The 20,000-nt window shown below is 45.9% G+C and overlaps 1 protein-coding gene across 9 annotated transcripts in view; it reads left to right on the forward strand.

Moving 5' to 3' along the window:
- Window positions 1–20,000, forward strand: part of LOC139754149 (insulin gene enhancer protein ISL-1-like) — a 478,425-nt gene that overhangs the window by 323,060 nt on the left and 135,365 nt on the right. The window contains exon 9 of one of the 9 annotated variants that reach the window (XM_071671296.1): window positions 15,784–16,026. The exons of the other annotated variants lie outside the window; for them this stretch is intronic. Within the exon in view, the coding sequence (XP_071527397.1) occupies window positions 15,784–15,885 (102 nt within the window). The 3' untranslated portion in view covers window positions 15,886–16,026. Of the gene's footprint in view, window positions 1–15,783; window positions 16,027–20,000 lie in introns of those variants that run through there. 9 annotated transcript variants of the gene reach the window in all.

The following is a 20,000-nucleotide window of genomic DNA, read 5'->3' on the forward strand; positions in this document are numbered from 1 at the left end:
GTGGTAAGGCCCTTGAGCATGACGTGGTACGACCCTTGAGCATGACGCGGTACGACCCATTGGGTCATCTTGCCCAAGGGTCTTAACGTTGTGGTCAAGGGGCGTACCTTTAAGCTCAAGGGTCGTACCGAGCGTCCTACCGTCGTGTTCAAAGGTCGTAACGCCGTGCTCAAGGGTCGTACCATCGCTACCAAGGGATTAAAAAAACACTGGACTGGCGTCTCTCATCTTTTTTGTGACCCCTGCCACATTGTAATTCTTATATATATATATATATATATATATATATATATATATATATATATATATGTATATGTATATATATATATATATATATATATATATATATATATATATATATATATTATCCCTGGGAATAGGGGAGAAAGAATACTTCCCACGTATTCCCTGCGTGTCGTAGAAGGCGACTAAAAGGGGAGGGAGCAGGGGGCTGGAAATCCTCCCCTCTCGTTTTTTTTTTTTTTTAATTTTCCAAAAGAAGGAACAGAGAAGGGGGCCAGGTGAGGATATTCCCTCAAAGGCCCAGTCCTCTGTTCTTAACGCTACCTCGCTAACGCGGGAAATAGCGAATAGTTTGAAAAAAGATATATATATATATATATATATATATATATATATATATATATATATATATATATATATATATATATATATATATATATATATATATATATATATATATATATATATATATATAAATCATTTCTATCCTGTACTTCCAAAATGTATATATCTCATGTCTGTTTCATTTTATGTTTGCTTCAGTCTTCAGAAACGTTCATTACTTATCTGTCTTAACTGCTTTGGACAGGGATTAGGTTGTTTCGTGCAATTTTCCCTCTCGTTACATTTATGTATTTTTGCTCTATTTCGCATTGTACTTGGATTATGGAAATCCTCTCATCATTTTCCTGTTTTAATTTCTTTTTCTTATTCAACTGTTTCCCCACTTTCATTTGATATTTGTTCAGTTATTCATAAATTCATATAATTAATTACTTATCCACTCTCGTTTGTACTGTAATATATTCACGGGCCGCCCAGGGTCGAGCACACAGGTTATTTTATGGCAGTCGGTTCACAGTCGACCTAGCTGTTCCTCCACCTTGTGGGGTTGATCTATAGACTGGGTATCTGGCTAAGGCTAGAATATATATATATATATATATATATATATATATATATATATATATATATATATATATATATATATATATATACATCATTACTGTTTTTTAGTTAGACCTATTTTGTTATCACGTATCACTGTATCTTTATTTTCCTTGTTATCATTATAATTAAGATATTTCTTTTAACTATTGTAATTTCGTTTTCTTCTCGGCGCTTCAGGGTAGGTATAGAGTTGTGGGGGTGCGGGCGGGAAGCTCTCCAAGCCTAGGGTTCGTAGTGTGGGGTGAGGGGTTGGTGGTGTGGGTGGTTGTTGGTGAGGATGGCTCTCCGGTCTTGGTTTGGAGACGAGTGTGGTTGGGGTTTGAGGTGGTTGTGAGAGGGGGGAGGAAGATCTCCTGGCCTGGTCGAGGGGCTAGGCTGCCTGAGGCGACGGAGGCATAGGTAAGCCAAGCATCACATTTACTTTGCATCAATTATTTACCCTCGCGAGCCCTTCTAACCCGGCCGTCTGCTGCTGCTGCTGCCACAGTCAGGAGAAGGGGGAGCGGAGAGGGATCTCAAGGTTCTGTTCCGTGCAGCTGTGGTGGTACCGGTATGTGCAGCTGTGGCGGTACCGTTGCATGCAGCTGTGGTGGTACCGTTGCATGCAGCTGTGTTTGGTACCGTTGCATGCAGCTGTGGTGGTACCATTATATGCAGCTGTGGTGGTGCCGTTGCATGCAGCTGTGTTTGGTACCGTTGCGTGCAGCTGTGGTGGTACCATTATATGCAGCTGTGGTGGTACCGTTGCATGCAGCTGTGGTGGTACCATTATATGCAGCTGTGGTGGTACCGTTGCATGCAGCTGTGTTTGGTACCGTTGCATGCAGCTGTGGTGGTACCATTATATGCAGCTGTGGTGGTACCGTTGCATGCAGCTGTGTTTGGTACCGTTGCATGCAGCTGTGGTGGTACCATTATATGCAGCTGTGGTGGTGCCGTTGCATGCAGCTGTGTTTGGTACCGTTGCGTGCAGCTGTGGTGGTACCGTTATGTTTAGCTGTGGTGGTACCGTTATATGCAGCTGTGGTGGTACCGTTGCATGCAGCTGTGGTGGTACCGTTGCATGCAGCTGTGGTGGTACCGGTATGTGCAGCTGTGGTGGTACCGTTATATGCAGCTGTGGTGGTACCGGTGCGTGCAGCTGTGGTGGTACCGTTATATGCAGCTGTGGTGGTACCGTTGCATGCAGCTGTGGTGGTACCGGTATGTGCAGCTGTGGTGTTATCGTTATATGCAGCTGTGGTGGTACCGTTATGTGCAGCTGTGGCGGTACCGTTGCATGCAGCTGTGGTGGTACCGGTGCGTGCAGCTGTGGTGGTACCGGTATGTGCAGCTGTGGTGGTACCGTTGCATGCAGCTGTGGTGGTACCGGTGCGTGCAGCTGTGGTGGTACCGTTATATGCAGCTGTGGTGGTACCGTTGCGTGCAGCTGTGGTGGTACCGTTATATGCAGCTGTGGTGGTACCGTTGCGTGTAGCTGTGGCGGTACCGTTGCGTGTAGCTGTGGTGGTAACGTTATGTGCAGCTGTGTTGGTGTCGTGCCTTGCAGCCTTACAGATGTGGTAGTTCCGTGGTGTATAACTACTTACGTTTAAAGGTCTTACAGCGGGCACGGTGAAGATCCGACGGTTTTTACTACATGTTCTGTACAGACGGCAATGGTTTTTGCGTCCTGTAGATGTAGAGGTTACGATGGTTTTGTCCCCAGAGGCAGCAGAGCTGGGTTTGGTACGGATCTGAGGGTTTTTATGGGATACAAATAAGTACATTGTTCATTTTGTGGATTTTCTTTTAAGGGTGTAGGTAGACAGGTGTATTGTACAATTGTATGGTTTTTTGTAAGGTAGAGACGGTTGTATTGTAGATTTGTGGGATTTTTGTAAGGTAGAGACGGGTGTATTGTAAATTTGTGGGATTTTTGTAAGGTAGAGACGGGTGTATTGTAGATTTGTGGGATTTTTGTAAGCTAGAGACGGGTGTAATGTAGTTTTGTGGGATTTTTGTAAGGTAGAGACGGTTGTAATGTAGATTCGTGGGATTTTTGCAAGGTAGAGACGGGTGTAATGTAGTTTTGTGGGATTTTTGTAAGGTAGAGACGGGTGTATTGTAGATTTGTACGATTCTTTGTAAGGTAGGGGTCGATAGACTGTCGATTTTGTGGGAGTATTATGTAGGATGTAGCGGGGAGAAGTGATGGTCGTAAACGCATCCAAACTGGCGCTTCAGCTGTGGTGTTGTGTACGAAGTCTCTGGCCCCAGTTTTCTGGCTCTGTTCTTGCATGGCATCGGAGAGGAAGTCCTTTTTATTCGAAAAAATTAATTTTTTTTTTACTTGCTTTTCTTATCTAAAAAAGAAAAAAAGGCTTTTAGCTAGAATTTTATTTTTACTAAAAGGGTTTATAACGCGGATTTTTATTAAATATGTTTTATTAGTTTTCTTTATTTCTAGAGCGAAGAAAATTATGATTTTTATTTCCCGGTTACAAGTAAACCTTCAGGAGTTTCCTCATAGTGACGGGTCTTAAAACTTGGATTTTCATCATAGTACACTTAGAGAAACGAATCTCCCCTCATACTACACCTAAAGCAACGAATCTCCCTCATACTACACCTAAAGCAACGAATCTCCCTCATACTACACCTAAAGCAACGAATCTCCCCTCATACTACACCTAAAGAAACGAATCTCCCTCATACTACACCTAAAGAAACGAATCTCCCCTCATACTACACCTAAAACAACGAATCTCCCCTCATACTACACCTAAAGCAACGAATCTCCCTCATACTACACCTAAAGAAACGAATCTCCCCTCATACTACACCTAAAGAAACGAATCTCCCCTCATACTACACCTAAAGAATCGAATCTCCCCTCATACTACACCTAAAGAAACGAATCTCCCTCATACTACACCTAAAGCAACGAATCTCCCTCATACTACACCTAAAGCAACGAATCTCCCTCATACTACACCTAAAGAAACGAATCTCCCTCATACTACACCTAAAGAAACGAATCTCCCTCATACTACACCTAAAGCAACGAATCTCCCTCATACTACACCTAAAGCAACGAATCTCCCTCATACTACACCTAAAGAAACGAATCTCCCTCATACTACACCTAAAGAAACGAATCTCCCTCATACTACACCTAAAGCAACGAATCTCCCTCATACTACACCTAAAGCAACGAATCTCCCTCATACTACACCTAAAGAAACGAATCTCCCCTCATACTACACCTAAAGAAACGAATCTCCCCTCATACTACACCTAAAGAAACGAATCTCCCCTCATACTACACCTAAAGAAACGAATCTCCCCTCATACTACACCTAAAGAAACGAATCTCCCCTCATACTACACCTAAAGAAACGAATCTCCCCTCATACTACACCTAAAGAAACGAATCTCCCTCATACTACACCGAAAGCAGCGACTCTCCCCTCATACTACACCTAAGAAATAGCTGGAATTACTCATCTGTGAGAAGTAATGAACAATGTAACTTTATCCGCTGGTCAGATGGCCCACCTTCCTAGGTCAGCTGACTCCTGGGGAAGGGGGGGGGGTCACTTCAAAGGGCGTAGCTACGATCAGCGGGGTCATCAACAAGCTATACAATCCCTCCCTCCCTCTTCCTCCACTCCCACTCATCCCTGATCGCTACTAAGACTCCCCCCATCCCCTTCCCTTCCCAAACACTCCCTCCCACCACTCCCTCATCCCATATATTGTTCATGCATATCCCCTTTTTTTTTCCTTTGATCTCAGAGAGTTCTCATATTTTCGCTTCTCGTCTTCTTTTCTTCCCTCGCTCATTCCTGTCTCATCGGTAGCTTTGAGAGGGTCCGTCCGTGCGCGATTGCGCCACACCGCCACACCGCCTCGCAATCATCGTAGCAAGAACAGCTCTCGCCTGATTAGACCTCTCCTCCACCATGCCTGCTGGCACCATGCCACCGTAGCCACACCATGGTACCATACTCACCCCTACGTTGACCATACTGCCATGACCTCACCCTACTGCCATACCCTCACCCTACTGCCATGACCTCACCCTACTGTCATACCCTCACCCTACTGCCGTACCCTCACCCTACTGCCATACCCTCACCCTACTGCCATACCCTCACCCTACTGCCATACCCTCACCCTACTGCCATACCCTCACCCTACTGCCATACCCTTCACTATACTGCCATGCCCTCACCCTACTGCCATACCCTCACCCTACTGCCATACCCTCACCATACTGCCATACCCTCACCCTACTGCCATACCCTTCACTATACTGCCATACCCTCACTCTACTGCCATACCCTTCACTATACTTTCCATGACACCACCATACTATTACCATTACCCTGCGCCATAACTTTGCCCTGTGCTATAATCACCACAGTCACCACCAATGGCCCAGGTTTTAAAAGAACAGAGTGATCCGGCCACTCACTATCCTACAGACACCATCATCACCACAGCGTTACCACCACACTATCACCACACTATCACCATCATCATTGTCATGACATGTTTTACCATCCCCCAGTCACCATACTGTTATCACCATATGTTTGCACCAACCCCCTCCCTCCCCTCTACCATTGTTTTGAGGAATTCACCAGTCTCACCATCATATCACCATCACCACCACCACCCTCACTACAACCACTATCACCACCGGATCATCATGGCAGACATGCCCCTCATCACCTACACATAGCCATCACCACTTCATCAAACCAATCACTTACCGTCACCAGACCCTCGTTAACATTAGTGAAACCATCACCAGTCACCACATCATCACCATCACTGCCCTCACCATCACCATCACCGACCAGAAAATGATACAAGTGAGGCAGGTAGTTATGACTGTGACAGTGGGGTCAGGGGTGGGTCATTTTACATATAGTGATTTACCACAGCCAATAAATATTTGCATATATAAGTATATATATTCCTATGAGTCCACGGGGAAAATGAAACACGATAAGTTCCCAAGTGCACTTTCGTGTAATAATCACATCATCAGGGGAGACACAAGAGAGAAATATAACAGTCAGTTGATATACATCGAAGAGACGAAGCTAGGACGCCATTTGGTAAACATGCGATTGTCCAATATATATATATATATATATATATATATATATATATATATATATATATATATATATATATATATATATATATATATGATTATATGTTTATACTCCGAGGATGACGTTTTACATTTATGAGACCCTCATCTCTTGGACTGTCTTTACCATGGTAACACTGTGTAAACTTCTGTTTGCCGCACACGCTCACGACCTCCCCATCCATTCATCTCCCACACTTGTACTAGCGAAGGACATCTGGGCTGATCTCATGTTGACAGACGCAGACGCATGATACGCAGATGCACATACGAGAGAGAGAGAGAGAGAGAGAGAGAGAGAGAGAGAGAGAGAGAGAGAGAGAGAGAGAGAGAGAGAGAGGGGGGGGGGGAGAGAGAGGGAGGGAGGAAAGGGGGGGAGTTTTCCCACACCAACGTAGCTGACCAGGATGGGGTCCGGGGAAATAGCGGTGGGGGCTGGCGCCGCCGGGAGCCCCCCTGGTCGTCTCCCAAAATTCCTCCCTTTCCCTCCCCCCCTCCATCCCCCCCATTACCCCTTTCCTCCCCCTTCTCCACACCCCCCCCTCTCTCTCCGTACAACCTTTAAAACCCCTTTCCCAAAATTTTCCCCCACTCCCTTATTTAACCCCTTTTCCCCTAAAGATCCTTTTTAATTCCCCACCCTTAAAACCCCCCTTTTTGGGGAATTCCCTTTTTTTCCCCTTCTTTCCCCACTCCTTTGTTCCCTTTCCCAAAAATTCCCTCCACCCTTAAATTTTTGGGTTTCCCCTTATTAAAATTCCCCCATCCTTATTAATTCCCCCCTTTTTAAATTCCCCCAACCCTTTTAAAAAATTTGGGTTTAATTACTTTTTTCCCTTTCCATCCTTTTTAATTTCCCCCCTTAAAAAATTTTCCCTTCCACCCATTAAAAAATTTTGGTTTAATTCAAATTTCCCTTTCCACCCCAAATTAAAAAAATTCCTTTCCCTTTATTAAATTCCTCCACCCCTTATTAATTTCCCTTTCCCCATTCTAAATGTCCTCCATTTCCATTATTGAATTGCCTTTCCCTTTTTACTAAAGGGTCCTCCATCCATTATTGAATTGCCTTTACCCATTACAAAATGCCCCTCCACTCCATTATTGAATTGCCTTTACCCATTACAAAATGTCCTCCACCCCATTTTTTGAATTGCCTTTACCCTTTAAACTAAATGTCCTCCACCCCATTATTAATTGCCTTTCCCCATTACAAAATTCCCCCAACTCCATTATTGAACTACCTTTACCTATTACAAATTTGGGTCTCTTATCATTACTGAATTTTCTTCCACCCTGTTCAAAAAACTGAGTCTTCCCTTTACTAAACTTTTTTTTTTTTCCCCCCCTATTACTAAATTGCCCCCTACACATTACTAATATCGGCTTCCCTTTTTAACATCACTTGTTATTCTCGTGTCATCTTGGTTTTGCAAAGTCTCGAAAACAGTCACCAGAATTTCAAAAAAAGACTCACAGAGACATTCTAAGATCAAATCTCATGGTAGTAAGACTAACATTGATATCAAATTGAAAAATCATAAGAAACGAAAAGTTTTGAAAGTGAAGGTAAGAAATTGGGGAAAAAACGAAATTTTGGGAGGGAAATTTTTTCAATTGTATTTTCAACCTCTAGAGACAAGTTTTGGGACTGTGTGTAGATTTGTGTTATTTAAACTTCAAGCGCGTCTGGGTTTTTTTAAAGGGTCATTTTATTTTGATGGGTTGTTTTCATCATAATGACCCTTTTAAAAGGGAGGTTTTTCCCAGCACCCTTTCCCGTCGCAGGCCACGGCCCTTTACCGCGGCGAGGGCACGTGTTTAGTGGCAGGACCAGCCTGGGGGGTTGGGGGGGGTGTGGTGTCACCGCACGCGCCGACCCCCGGGCGATGGCACCAGCAGCAGCAGCAGCAGCGGGCGGGTAGGCGGCATTAGTGAGGAGGACCCACGTGCCACGCCGCCCGGAGTGGCCCACTCGGTGCCCGGGTGGCGGCCAGAGGGGGTAGTGGTCGGGCCCGAGAGGGGTGGGGTTTTTCCGATGTTGGGGGGTAAAGGGGTTTTTGTCTTCTAAAGGGGCCCGTGGGTTTTTGGGGGAAGGCTGGAGGGTGGGTGTTGGTTGACCACCTCGGGAGACATCGTCTCGGCAAACCATCACCCAAATTAATACACATGTGTTCCCCGACCATCACCCCCCCCGGGTTCCCGGGTTCTATATTTTTCCCCCGAGTTATTTTTTAAAATCATTTCTTTTACCCCTCACGTGAGTACAGACGAGTTACGACGGATGAAAACCCACCGTCGTGGGGGGGATCTGCCCCTATTTCTGTGCGAGCCTCCGCCACTATATTATTATATATTTATATATTTTTTATTTTAATATATATATATATATATATATATAAAATCCCCCGGGGATAAGGGGGGAAAAAAAAAAACTTCCCACGTATTCCCTGCCTGTCGTAAAAGGCGACTAAAAGGGGGGGAGCGGGTGGCTGGAAATCCTCCCCCCTCATTTTTAATTTTTCCCAAAAAAAAGGAAATGAGGGGGGGGCCCAAATCAGGATTTCCCTTCCCAAAAGGCCCCAGTCCTCTGTTTTTAAAAGCTACCTCATATATATATATATATATATATATATATATATATATATATATATATATATATATATATATATATATATATATATGATTATATGTTTATACTCCGAGGATGACGTTTTACATTTATGAGACCCTCATCTCTTGGACTGTCTTTACCATCGTAACACTGTGTAAACTTCTGTTTGCCGCACACGCTCACGACCTCCCCATCCATTCATCTCCCACACTTGTACTAGCGAAGGACATCTGGGCTGATCTCATGTTGACAGACGCAGACGCATGATACGCAGATGCACATACGAGAGAGAGAGAGAGAGAGAGAGAGAGAGAGAGAGAGAGAGAGAGAGAGAGAGAGAGAGAGAGAGAGAGAGGGGAGGGGGAGAGAGAGGGAGGGAGGAAGGGAGGGAGTTTCTCCCACACCAACAGTAGCTGACCAGTGATGGTGTCCGGAAGTAGCGGTGAGGCTGGCGCCGCCGGGAGCCCCTCTGGTCGTCTCCAACATTCCTCCCTTTCCCTCCCTCCCTCCATCCCTCCCATTACCCATTTCCTCCCCCTTCTCCACACCCCTCCCTCTCTCTCCGTACAACCCTCAACCCCCGTACCTAATTTCTCTGGACTCCCTCCCCATTACTCTACCCTAAGTCCTTAACTCCCCACCACCGTTAAAACCACTTTGGAGTCTATTTCTTCAGTTCTTTCCCCACTCCTCCGTTCCACTGTCAAAATCCTCTCCACCCGTTCCACTTGTGGGTGTCCATTATTCCATCTCTCATCCTTTCGTTAACCTCCTGAGCTTCACTCCTCTATTTTCTATACCACAACGCGCCTCTTCTTTCTATATTCACCGTATGGGTAAGATCCACGCTTATCTATGGTGAATTCCTCACCATCTAATTACAAAGTCTCTCTCTCTCTCTCTCTCTCTCTCTCTCTCTCTCTCTCTCTCTCTCTCTCTCTCTCTCTCTCTCTCTCTCTCTCTCTATAACGTAATGACGTCATCTGTGCTCCCTAAAGTGTCTTCACGTGTTACTTAATCATATTAATTCCATTAACAGATCGTCTCCGTCCATGGCCAAGTCTCCGCCAACCTCCCCCTTAATGTCTCCGCTCATAATCTGATTATATTTACCGTATCACTAAATTGTCTCTAACCTAGCACTAAATATCCTTCACCCTATTATCCGTTACTAAATACCTCCACCGCATTACTAAATTGGTTATTAGATATCCTTCATCCTATAATCCACTACTTAATATCTTCACCGTATTACTAAATTGGTTATTAAATATCCTTCATCCTATTATCCACTACTTAATATCTTCACCGTATTACTAAATTGGTTATTAAATATCCTTCATACTATTATCCACTTCTTGATATCTTCACCGTATTACTAAATTGGTTATTAAATATCCTTCATCCTATAATCCACTACTTAATATCTTCACCGTATTACTAAATTGGTTATCAAATATCCTTCATCCAATTAGTAAAATACCTATTCCCATCATTAAATATCCTCCACTCTGTTACTAAGTTGCCTTAACCCATTACTAAATGTCCTCCACTCCATTATTGAATTGCCTTTACCCATTACTGAATGTCCTCCACTCCATTATTGAATTGCCTTTACCCATTACTAAATGTCCTCCACTCCATTATTGAATTGCCTTTACCCATTACTAAATGTCCTCCACTCCATTATTGAATTGCCTTTACCCATTACTAAATGTCCTTCACTCTATTACGAAGTTGCCTTTACCCATTACTAATGTCCTCCACTTCATTATTGAACTACCTTGACCTATTACTAAATTGTCTCTTATCATTACTGAATATCTTCCACCCTGTTGCTAAACTGAGTCTTCCCTTTACTAAGCATCATTCCCCCTATTACTAAATTGCCTCTACACATTATTAATATCGGCTTCCCTATTATACATCACTTGTTATTCTCGTGTCATCATGGTGTTGCTAAGTCTCGTAACAGTCACCAGAACTCAAGAAAAGACTCACAGAGACATTCTAAGATCAAATCTCATGGTAGTAAGACTAACACTGATATCAAATTGGTAACCATAAGAAACGAAAAGCTTTGAAAGTGAAGGTAAGAAATTGGAAAACACAGATTGCGCAGAATTTTGTCAATTGTATTTTCAACCTCTAGAGACAAGGTGGTACTGTGTGTAGATAGTGTTATAATCTTCGAAGCGCGTCTGGGTTTTAAGGATCATCATCTGATGGGTTGTTTTCATCATAATGACCTTTAAAGGTAGGCTTTTTCCCAGCACCTTCCTGTCGCAGGCCACGCGCCCTGACCGCGGCGAGAGGCACGTGTTTAGTGGCAGGACCAGCCTGGGGGTGGTGGTGTGGTCACCGCACGCGCCGACCCCGGACGATGGCACCAGCAGCAGCAGCAGCAGCGGGCGGGTGAGGCGGCATTAGTGAGGAGGACCCACGTGCCACGCCGCCAGGAGTGGCCCACTCGGTGCCAGGGTGGCGGCCAGAGGGCGGTAGTGGTCGGCCAGAGAGGGGTGTGTCTCGATGTTGGGGGGGTAGGGTTGTTGTCTTCTAAGGGCCAGTGGGTTTGTGGGGGAAGGCTGGAGGGTGGGTGTTGGTTGACCACCTCGGGAGACATCAGTCTCGGCATCCATCACCCACTTGATACACATGTGTTCCCCGACCATCACCCCCTACCGGGTTCCCGGGTTCTATATTTACCCCAGAGTTATTTTTAAGATCATTTCTTTTACCCCTCACGTGAGTACAGACGAGTTACGACGGATGAACCGACCCGTCGTAGCCAAGTGTGATCTGCCCCGTATGCTGTGTCGAGCCTCCGCCACTATATATATATATATATATATATATATATATATATATATATATATATATATATATATATATATATATCCCTGGGGATAAGGGAGAAAAAATACTTCCCACGTATTCCCTGCCTGTCGTAAAAGGCGACTAAAAGGGGAGGGAGCGGGTGGCTGGAAATCCTCCCCTCTCATTTTTAATTTTCCGAAAAGAGGAACATAGAGGGGGGCCAAGTCAGGATTTCCTTCAAAGGCACAGTCCTCTGTTCTTAACGCTACCTCGCTATCGCGGGAAATGGCGAATAGTGTGAAGGAAAGATATATATATATATATATATATATATATATATATATGTGTGTGTGTGTGTGTGTGTATCTGTCAGGCTCCCTTATGACTCCTAAGACGGATGTCTGTCATGTATAAACTCCTCTGCCTTATGTATACTCCTTTCTCGTGGTAAACCATGTGGCTAAGAAGAATACAGAACTCCATAATCTCGTCTTCAATATGAAGAAATTCTTTGTTCCGTCCGGCTGACATGCTGATGTGTCCCTCAGACCTCCGCTGAAGTAAACCGAGAACAACACAGTGTGAAGAGTGACTCACATCATGATGTCAAGACTTCATATCAAGCAACGGGCGCGTGTGTACGTAAGGCTAAGTTTTCGTAAGATATAGTGATGGAGACGTCGTGGCTTAGCTTCTCGGTAACCAGACTTGTGATGTAACTTTATGCATCACGGGGAATCATTATCAAAGGCATCTGGGGGACTGTAATGAGCGATAAACTGTTCCACGATTCGTTATAATAAAGTATTGCCAAGATTCGGTATACAGTATTCCCAAGATCCTGCATAAAGTATCCCAAGATTCGGTATAAAATATCCGAAGATTCAGTATACAGCATTCCAGGATTCGGCAGTTTTTGTGTTCAGTGACGACAACACTCAATGTGACTGTGAATTTACACTAACAAGCGCTGGTTTATCAAGAGGGAAAACGTTATATATCTTCAGTGTATCTTGCATGATGTTTGTGATGCGATTTATGGTTTCCGTACTTCGGTGATCAGCCGTCGCTTGTGTGTCTCTACTTCCTAAACTTTGGTCCCTCGCTAATAAGGGTTTTTTTGTTATCAGCATATTGATCAGACCTCAGTGAGATAGCTCATCTCGTCACCTCTTAGCTCAGCGTCAAAAATGGAGATGGATCGAGTATCCGTAGCTACATCAGCTTGTGCGATCTGGAGATTGCCCTTTTTTGGAGAGGAGGAGGAGGAGGAAGAGGCCTGGTGTGGGTTGAGTTCAACGGGAAACCGATTAGATGAGAGAGAGAGAGAGAGAGAGAGAGAGAGAGAGAGAGAGAGAGAGAGAGAGAGAGAGAGAGTATGGATAGAAAGCGCGAGATTAACTTCCTCAAAACCTCTGATATTTCTTGGTATTCTCATTATGCCTACCTCCTCCTCCTGACCCCTTCTTGTCTTCCTCCATTGACCTTTCCCTCCACCTATTACATATGCCCCGTCTCTTCCCCCCTCCACCACCCTCTAGCCTAGGGCTTTGGACCTCCTTTAACCTGATAGACCACAGCGGAGGGAGGACCTGGAGCTGCCGTGCCAACCGCACACACCCCCTGCTGGTAAGCGACAATGAACGGGGGAGACTTGTTTGACCAAAGAGGGTAATTAATGATGGAGTCCACCTCGTTAGACGTGCTGACGACACGCGACACTTCAAGGAAGCCCACAAAATATGATGTGTCATATTACAGGAGCGAAAAAAAAAGAAAGGTGTGGAAACTCAACTTTTTGGAAGACTTTTAAGACATTTCCGATGGTCTGCTGACCCCTGTGAGATGCCAGTGACCAATCTGAGACACAGCCGAGACGCTGAGCGACTTATTATCATATGGCATCACTGACGTATTGTGAGATGCAGATGGCGACTCAGAAACGCTGCTAAGCATTCTGAATCGCCGGTGACCCCCTCATAGCCACTCTTGAGTCGCCGGTGACTCTCTTCTTGCCCACTCTTGAGTCGCCGGTGACCCTCATCATAGCCACTATGAGTCGCCTGTGACCCCCTCCAACCCCACTCTTGGGACGCTGGTCACCGTCCTCGACCACTGTGAGACACAGCCAGGCACAGTTGACTGCAGTAAAACAGCTGGCCACTCCAAAACAAACCCCCCACCACTGAGATGTCCCCACCCACTGTTTAGACATGACTGACCACTCTTTGAAGATACAGCTGACTCCCTGAAGCTACTGCTTACCACTGTGAGACACTGCTGACTGACCACTTGTGGCTCTACTAACCACTCGTAAGAAAAATGGTTAGCTCCCTGTGACACTGCGTTGGCTTCGCGTTGATTATCTTCCAAAACGAATCACCTCCTTCACAAGCTTTTGATATTTCTCTGCCTTTGGTCCCCAACACTTTTAAGAATGTCAACGATCCGACCGTAGTACCCCCAACAGCCCACTGTCGCCCCAGTCAGCCTGTGTCAGCAAAACAAACTATCACCCTCTCTTTGTCGAAGAGAAATTTTACGAGCAAGTCCGGCGGATTAGTGGCTGGCTGCGCCCCCCTGACCGCAGGCCTCCCGCTGACCGCAGGTTGAGGGTGCCTCCCGCAGGAGACCAAACATTTGTGGAGGCCGGACATCCCTGGACGCCAGAGGGGGAGGTGAAGGACGCGTGGTGACCAGAGTCCTGGCGAGGGTCTGTGTACGTGTATGGCTCTGGAGAAACGGAAGGAAGACTGGCACTTCCCAGTCTCCTACGGGCATTGTTGGCGTGGCCCATCACTAGAGTGGCCCACCACGAGCGTGGTCCCACTACTGGTGTGGCCCACCATTGGTGTGGCCTATCACTAGAGTGGCAAACCAATGGTGTGGCCCACTTCTAGCGTGGCCCACCATTCGGTGCGGCCTATCACTAGAGTGGCGAACCAATGGTGTGGCCCACCACTTGCGTGATCCACCACTGGTGTGGCCCACCACTAGCGTGACCCGTTACTGATGTGGCCACTGCCAGTGTGGCCCAACACTGGTGTATTTCATAATACTGCACCCCTTGCTGGGGTACACAGTACTTGTGTGGCCCACTACTGGTGTCCACAAAGGTCAGGTCCAAAAGCCACGCCATCACAGCCAAGGGTCATACCGTCGTGCTCAAAGGGATTAGCGGTCACAAACAGACACATGCCGTGTGTTTCCGCAATGAAAAAAATATATATTAATCGTCCACGTACGAAGTAAGCTTTCTTTGTGTGTTCAGTGACATCTCATTTTCTCTGAGGAGTCTTCCCGTCATTTGTTTAATAATCTTAACACTGAAATCGAGTTATTATAAGACAAAGGAAGGTCGCTAATAGCACCCAGTGAACCAGTAGGCAGCAAGGACGTAAAAAGAATAGAAAACGAAAATAATGGTTTTACCTGCGAGAGGCGCTAGTGTGCTGCTGTGCCTGGGTAGGGAGCACACATCAGCCCGGGCATCCGTGGTCTGGGTGGTGTGAGGGCATATCGCTCAGCGTTAAGCTCACCCACAGGATGGTCTTCACCGCCTCCTGTAGACGTGTCACCGCTCCTGCCGTGTCACACTACGCTTGATCCCTTCCTCCTCCTCCTCCTCCTCCTCTTCCTCTTCCTCCTCCTCTTCCTGCTCCTCCTCTTTGTCTTTACACAGAAGCTCCTAGAACTCGTTTGTTGCATATCAACCTTATATATATATATATATATATATATATATATATATATATATATATATATATATATATATATATATATATATATATGCGAAAAAAATTCATAGATGTATTTGTAAGAAGAACAATGCATTACTTACAACAATACCAACTGCAGTGCGAAGAGGTGAAAATTTTCAGGTATAGTGTGTGAGAGAGAGAGAGAGAGAGAGAGAGAGAGAGAGAGAGAGAGAGAGAGAGAGAGGTAAGAGCTGGGCAGTAGGGCATGAGCGTGTTATTCAGCAGGACTCGCGTCTCTCCCGCAGCTCAGCGTGGAGGCGTCGTGGATGGCAGCCTCGGGGTCGCTTGCCACACTCACCACTGTGGCGTCAGTGCCTGGCGGGCGGGCGTCGCAGGAGATGGTCTGAGTCAGGTGGTGCTGTAAGGCTGCTACATAGCGTACCTCCACTTACGTGGTGTAAGGCGGGCTAAGATGTACGCTCCTCTGGTTTCCATAAGGCTAGACGAGGTGTCCACCCCCTCTTGTTGTCGTGAGGCAGGTCGAAGGCGTACGTCTCTCTCTCTGGGTGTTATGAGGCGAGGCAGGTCGGGGTGTGGCTCCGTATCAGTGTTGTGAAGCAGGGCGGGATGTGGCTCCCTCTGTGTGCTGTGATGAAGGCCAGAGTGTTTTTGTTTCAGAATAGATTTGTTGAAGATATACAAAGGCAGAATATTTCAGTGATGATATGGGTGCAGGGCATATACCTAGAGGTAGGTGTAGGTATAGAACGTACTGCGGGTACAATACCTCGACATGTGAGGGTCACAGGAAGCCAAAGGGTCTCCCTCCTCTCTCGTCAGGGAAGGAGGGAGGTCCAGGACACATCAGATACTTGATATCTGTCAAAAGGAGTATCTTCCTGTGGGCGTTGTGAGGGTGGCCTGGGTATGGCTTTCTCTGGGTGTTGTGAGACTGGCCGGGGTATGGCTTTCTCTGGGTGTTGTGAGGCTGGCCGGGGTATGGCTTTCTCTGGGTGTTGTGAGACTGGCCTGGGTATGGCTTTCTCTGGGTGTTGTGAGGCTGGCCGGGGTATGGCTTTCTCTGGGTGTTGTGAGGCTGGCTGGAGTGTGCTTTCCCTCTCGGTGTTGTGAGACAGAGCAGGTTTGCCGCCCCCTCTGGGTGTATCATTCTGTGGGTTTTGCGAGGCAGGGTAAGTTGTGGCTCCCTGTGGGTGTTGTAAGGGAAATCAGGGTAAAGTAAGGTCTCTCTCTCTCTCTCTCTCTCTCTCTCTCTCTCTCTCTCTCTCTCTCTCTCTCTCTCTCTCTCTCTCTCTCTCTCTCTCCATAAGCCTTCCTACGTAACCTGGCTCAGGGATAGTGTCCTCCTGGTGTGTAGGGAGGATGGGCAGGGGTGGGCTGGACCGAACCCTGAGCACTAGATGGTAATATTCTGCAGCCAACCATCTCCCCCCCCTCAAACCCCCACCCCCTCATGGCCACACCCACTGGACCCACGCCCGTGTCAGCCATTTGAACGCCCACACACGCACACCTTCGCTTTACAGTAGCCTAGCCAACCCACGGCCGCATTTGTCATCATCCCCCATAGATGGCCACACCTGCCAACCCATGGTCACACCTGCCAACCCATGGCCACACCTGCCAACCCATGGTTACACCTGCCAAACTGTGGTCACACCTGCCAACCCATGGCCACACCTGCCAACCCATGGTTACACCTGCCAAACTGTGGTCACACCTGCCAACCCATGGCCACACCTGCCATCCCATGGCCACTCCTACTGACCCATGGCCACTCCTGCCTACCCATGGCCACACTAACTTCCAGTCATTCAGTATACATATTACCAGCCGTGGTGGTGAGGTTGCGGTGGCAGCGGTGTTAGTGTGTGGTGGCAGCTAGATAGGGTGTGGTGGTAGTGGTGTCAGCGTAGTGTCGCTGGCGATATTAGTGTTACTGTGGTGTCAGTTAGTGATGAATAGAAGATTGATAGACAGGTGCGCGTGCGCGCCCACACAAACAGACACACACACACACACACACACACACACACACACACACACACACACACACACACACACAGAGGCTAAGTTGATAGGCCAGCGGACGGGACAAAGAGATGAGGATAGATTGAAAGAACAGGGGACATACAAAAGGCCTTATATGAAAGAAGAAGAAAAAAAATGAGGGAATGAATGATGAAGCTCCGTACAGTGTTATGATTACTATGAAAGAAAATCAGGACAACTTTGCCATATGTGAGTCTTGCGGTAGGCGACGTTTAAGCCATCAGGTAAAAAGGAAAAAAAGTGGCGGGAAAGGATAACATAAGAAGTGCATTTTAGTCCCCCCTTAAAAAGAGAAAAGAAAAATAGCCTTTGTGAAAGGAAAGATGAAACAAGTCTTTTCGGGAAGAGTTAAAGGAAAATAATGAATATTCCATAACTTTGTGGGTGAAAAATATATATATATATATATATATATATATATATATATATATATATATATATATATATATATATATATATGTTTCCTTGCGCTACCTCGCAAACGCGGGAGACAGCGACAAAGCAAAAAAAAAAAAAAAAAAAAAAATATATATATATATATATATATATATATATATATATATATATATATATATGCCTTTTGGTGCGTTAGCGAGGTAACGTTAAGAACAGAGGGTTAAGCCTTAGAGGGAATATCCTCGCTCGGCCCCCCCTCTCTCTGTCCCTTCTTTTGGAAAATCAAAAAAAGGGAGGTCGTCTAGTGAAGTGAAACCCGGCGGGCAGCTCCCGTAGGGTTGTGCCCAGCTGCTACGACTCCTGCTGCTGCCATGCCTTCCCTCCCTCCCTCCTTCCCTCCCTCCCAGCTAGCCAACTGCTGCACTACACTTGCTGTACCACATCTGCTGCACTACATCTGCTGCACCACACTTGCTGTACCACATCTGCTGCACTACATCTGCTGTATCACACTTACTGTACCACACCTGCTGCACTACATCTGCTGTATCACACTTGCTGTACCACACCTGCTGCACTACATCTGCTGCACCACACTTGCTGTACCACATCTGCTGCACTACATCTGCTGTATCACACTTGCTGTACCACACCTGCTGCACTACATCTGCTGTATCACACTTGCTGTACCACACCTGCTGCACTACATCTGCTGTATCACACTTGCTGTACCACATCTGCTGCACTACATCTTCTGTATCACACTTGCTGCACCACACCTGCTGCACTACATCTGCTGTACCACACTTGCTGTACCACACCTGCTGCACTACATCTGCTGTACCACACTTGCTGTACCACACCTGCTGCACTACATCTGCTGTACCACACTTGCTGTACCACATCTGCTGCACTACATCTGCTGTATCACACTTGCTGTACCACACCTGCTGCACTACATCTGCTGTATCACACTTGCTGTACCACACCTGCTGCACTACATCTGCTGTACCACACTTGCTGTACCACATCTACTGCACTAAATCTGTTTTATCACACTTGCTGTACCACACCTGCTGCACTACATCTGTTGCACCACGCTTCCTGTACCACAATTGTCCTGTATCACACCTGCTGTACCACTTCTGCTGCACTACATCTGCTGCACTACATCTGCTGCACTACATCTGCTGCACTACATCTGCTGCACTACACTTGCTGTACCACACCTACTGCACTACATCTGATGCACCACACTTTCTGTACCACACCTGTTGCACCGCACTTCCTGTGCCACACTTACTGCTACACTACATATGCTTCTATGCCACACATGCGGCTACATCTGCACATCCTGAGGCAGAAGGCATACAAAATTACTATCTAGAACATTATTTTACAGGAAAGGTAAATGGTTTTACAGAAAACGTAAATGGTTATCTAAAAGATATATATTATATAGAAAACGCTGAAGGGCTTTACAGAAAACGTAAATGGGTTTGTTTATAAAACAAATGGATGTATAAAAGCCGTTGAAAGTTCTGTATAAAGTGTGATTATATTCTTTCGTGTGTATATTTACAGTGAATTGCATTCAGCTCATTTTGTAGGCACAGAAAGTTATCTGTGTTTCTCTCACCAGTGAATTTATTCTGATATAAAGAAAGAATAAATCCCATTTTCTTTCCCGGCTGAGTGTATGGGGGTGACTTAAATGGTCCAAGAAAAATTTTAGAATCATACTTTACCCCCGTGTCTTTAACCGTTTTGCTACATCATGGCCATGATTGGTTCTGGGCGGAAGGGGATGGGAAAAGCGAAATTTTAGGTCTACCTGCAGTATATTGTTTTCACATTGACCTTAATGTCTGAAATAATTTGACAAAACTTTACTGTAAAATTTTGGCTGCTGATAATTGCTTCGTTCAGCCCCTTGAGCACGACGTCGCAACCCTTGAGCACGACGTCGCAACCCTTGAGCAAGACGGTATGACCCTTGATCACGGCAGTACGACTCTCGGTTATGACAGGTATGAGTACAACGGAACGATCCTTT

This window comes from Panulirus ornatus, chromosome 16, assembly GCF_036320965.1.
Source record: "Panulirus ornatus isolate Po-2019 chromosome 16, ASM3632096v1, whole genome shotgun sequence".
NCBI classification, from domain to species: Eukaryota; Metazoa; Arthropoda; class Malacostraca; order Decapoda; family Palinuridae; genus Panulirus; species Panulirus ornatus.